Below are 2851 nucleotides of genomic sequence, written 5' to 3'. Positions count from 1 at the left end.
TGAACATTCGTTTCAATTATTTTGTTGTGTAACATGTGTTACTTGAATGAGCGAGGAGGAAACCAGCACTTCGAGGTTAAACAACTTCAAAAACACAGACTATTATAACACCCGTACTAGTTGCCTGACTGTTGATTCATGTCGAGATGTACGAATGGATTTCTCTATCTTTTATTTACTGTTAGAATGTGTGCTTCCATGGGATGTTAACAACTCGGGTATATAGTGGTAAAGTTGAACCAACATAGAAGGCCCATTTGAGCATTCCCTGCAACACAATTAATAGCCTGTAATTCACATAATAACACCAACTGCTATCCACTATTATCCGAAGTCCTGATTGATATTTCATGTTATGGCATCTTAAAGAAACAAACAGCTCAATATACTCCACTCGGATGGTGTTTGTTCTCAGAGATAACAGATAATATTAATTAAATTTCCAAGTCTCTGAGTACATAAATGTCTATAAAGTCTAGAAACGACGGGCCAATTTTAATATACCACCATCGTCCATTACACAATAGATATTTTCTTGGGATAGTTCAAGAAGGATATACTTGTCCTTTATGATCATAAGTAGACGATCAGTACTCTAATGGTGTGAGAAGCTAGCAACTAATTGCACCATGCTTCCTGCTCTCATGGGGTTCTCAATCTGCTTCTTTGTATTGGAGGGGCAGTAAAAATCGGCAGTGATGTCTCAAGATACAAAAGTTGCAGCAGTATAAAAGGGTCTAGTTATTCTTTGGAGGGTGAGTTTTGGGCCCACTGTAATCAACATGAAATGTAGTTTCATCATACTTTTCACCAGGTTTATGCCAAGGAACTGTATTAGTTTTCTTGGCTGCCAAGCTATTCGATTCAGTTTTTGAGGATTCTTCATGAACTGTCACTGTCGTTGAGCCAGAAACTTGCAGGAGTCTCTTCTTTGATTGGAAGGAAATTGCTTCATGGCTTGCCTGTCGACGATGCCTACGACGATGATGGTGGTGATGATCAGGACGCTCCATTTTGTTCTCATGGCCACTACCCTTAATATTAAATCTGTTATCGGCTCTAGAGAAACGTTTCTCGTCTTCCATAACATTCTGCTCTGCAAAATTTTCTCCCAACATGCGCCTGTTTCCTGTAAAGCTTGCAGGAAACTGTCCCTGCAAGAAGTACATAAAAATAATATAAATTAAGATAAACGGTACAAACATACAGCAAATTTTAGGGCATTGTTTAACTCTTAACTAAAATATTTCATTGTCCATCTTTTTTTGGCTTGCATTTAGCAAATAAAAATTCATCCATTTGTTTTGAAGTTTTCTATCTGGTATCTTAATTGCAATTTTCAAATTTTATACTGATTGAGAGAACACAAAAGCCCTTTAAATAAAAACAGCTTAAAATTGACAAAACTGCAGTAAGTGTTTGTTCGAGATTCATCTCAAAATACGTTTTATATTACCGTTAACCATGCACAAAGTGGTAGCCCAATTACTATTATATCAACAATAGCATGATGGAAGATAGACAAGACATACTTTAATGGCTGGATCACGTTGAGTTCTGATTGTATCATCCCTGCCAGAGGTATAGACAAGAGAGTGCACTGACGAGCCTTGCCGGTGCAGTTGAAACATAATTACACTCTCTGCAAAATGCAAGTGCAAAACGATATCAGAGAGAGACACGAATGACTAAAAGATGGCTATGTATTCTAATGAGCAACAGATACAAAACTATTGCAAACTTTAGGGTTTTGTTTGTATTACAGTAGAAAACTCAAAATATCACAAGGTGATTAATTTACCTTCACCGTTTAGCTTTGAAGATCTGCATGGTATGCAAGATAATCCTAGGATCAGTGTAGCCATGACCACTTTGTAGAAGAACATACTTATCACAAATCCCAAGGATCTGCTGCTGCTTGTAACGATCATTCTCGTACCTTGCAAGGCCAAAGAATATTGCAGAAACAGATGCAGACAATATGGTATGCAAGCATATATATATATATATCTTTTAAAACTCTGAATAAAAACTGATCTGCTCAGGTTTGCAGGCTCCAAAAGCTGAAGGCACCATTTTATAGAAGATCTTGGAGCATGGAGGCCATCAAGATCTGACCTCACAACACATGACAAGTTAAATCAGAACAGTAGCTCGCATTCAATGCAAATAACTGAATCCTGGGCGGTTGAGGGAATGTAATGTCATGAAGAATGTGGAAAGAGTTATTTTATTCAATGAGCTATGTCTCCTGATAAGACGTTAGAGGCCATGCTTGTCCTGATCTTACCCTCCTCTGCCCTTCAATTATAAAAACAAATGCTCCTTCCCTGTAACAGAAGTAAACAATGCATGAATGTTCAAGAAAGAGGATAGACTGAATTACCCTTCAAAGTATATAAATATATAAATCATTTACCCTTCAAATTATGAATACATAAATTATTCAACCCACGTAGAAGAAGATAGATGTAAAAACAATTAATATCTTGGGAATAGAAGGGGGAAGGTACGTGGATTGAATGTGGGGATTGATGATGACGCACTTCCTCACACACCCAAAATATTAATAAATATCAAGATCAGACGTTGAGGTTCAAGCTGAGGTATGGGCCATGAGCACAGTGGCATGATCAATACATCTGCAAATATACAATGTATATATATTTGAAACGGGATAAATATTATAATGAATTTGTATGGAATCTCCCAGTGTCGAGGTATGAATACGTTTACTCTGAAATGAGGCCTAGGAGTCCGGATGAAAACTGTGTGGAATAGCTGCCGGCAGATGCGTTCCCCAAGGAAGTATTTGAGGTCCCACTGAGGAGACAAATGAGTAAAGAATAAG

The 2851-nt window shown here is 37.5% G+C and overlaps 1 protein-coding gene across 1 annotated transcript; it reads right to left on the bottom strand.

Moving 5' to 3' along the window:
• Positions 1 to 499: 499 nt before the first annotated feature.
• Positions 500 to 2275, bottom strand: LOC149140528 (uncharacterized). The gene is made up of 3 exons (XM_089452799.1): positions 1802 to 2275; positions 1533 to 1642; positions 500 to 1154 (listed from the first exon to the last, which is right to left on the bottom strand). The coding sequence occupies exons 1-3, from the start codon at positions 1929 to 1931 to the stop codon at positions 738 to 740; spliced, it is 657 nt and encodes a 218-aa protein (XP_089308925.1). The 5' UTR covers positions 1932 to 2275; the 3' UTR covers positions 500 to 737.
• Between the last annotated feature and the right edge of the window lie 576 nt (positions 2276 to 2851).

This window comes from Pinus tabuliformis, chromosome X (genome assembly GCF_031772625.1).
Source record: "Pinus tabuliformis cultivar Carrire ecotype Pingquan chromosome X, CPIR1, whole genome shotgun sequence".
Classification (NCBI taxonomy): Eukaryota; Viridiplantae; Streptophyta; class Pinopsida; order Pinales; family Pinaceae; genus Pinus; species Pinus tabuliformis.
This window is presented reverse-complemented; position numbering and strand designations above follow the sequence as displayed.

Excerpts from the sequence above, each read along its gene's own strand:
- LOC149140528 (XM_089452799.1), bottom strand. The coding sequence starts at position 1,931 with ATGATCGTTACAAGCAGCAGCAGATCCTTGGGATTTGTGATAAGTATG. Across the intron at positions 1,643-1,801 it reads TTCAAAGCTAAACGGTGAAG|AGAGTGTAATTATGTTTCAA; the intron begins GTAAATTAATCA and ends TGCATTTTGCAG. Across the intron at positions 1,155-1,532 it reads AACGTGATCCAGCCATTAAA|GGACAGTTTCCTGCAAGCTT; the intron begins GTATGTCTTGTC and ends TACTTCTTGCAG.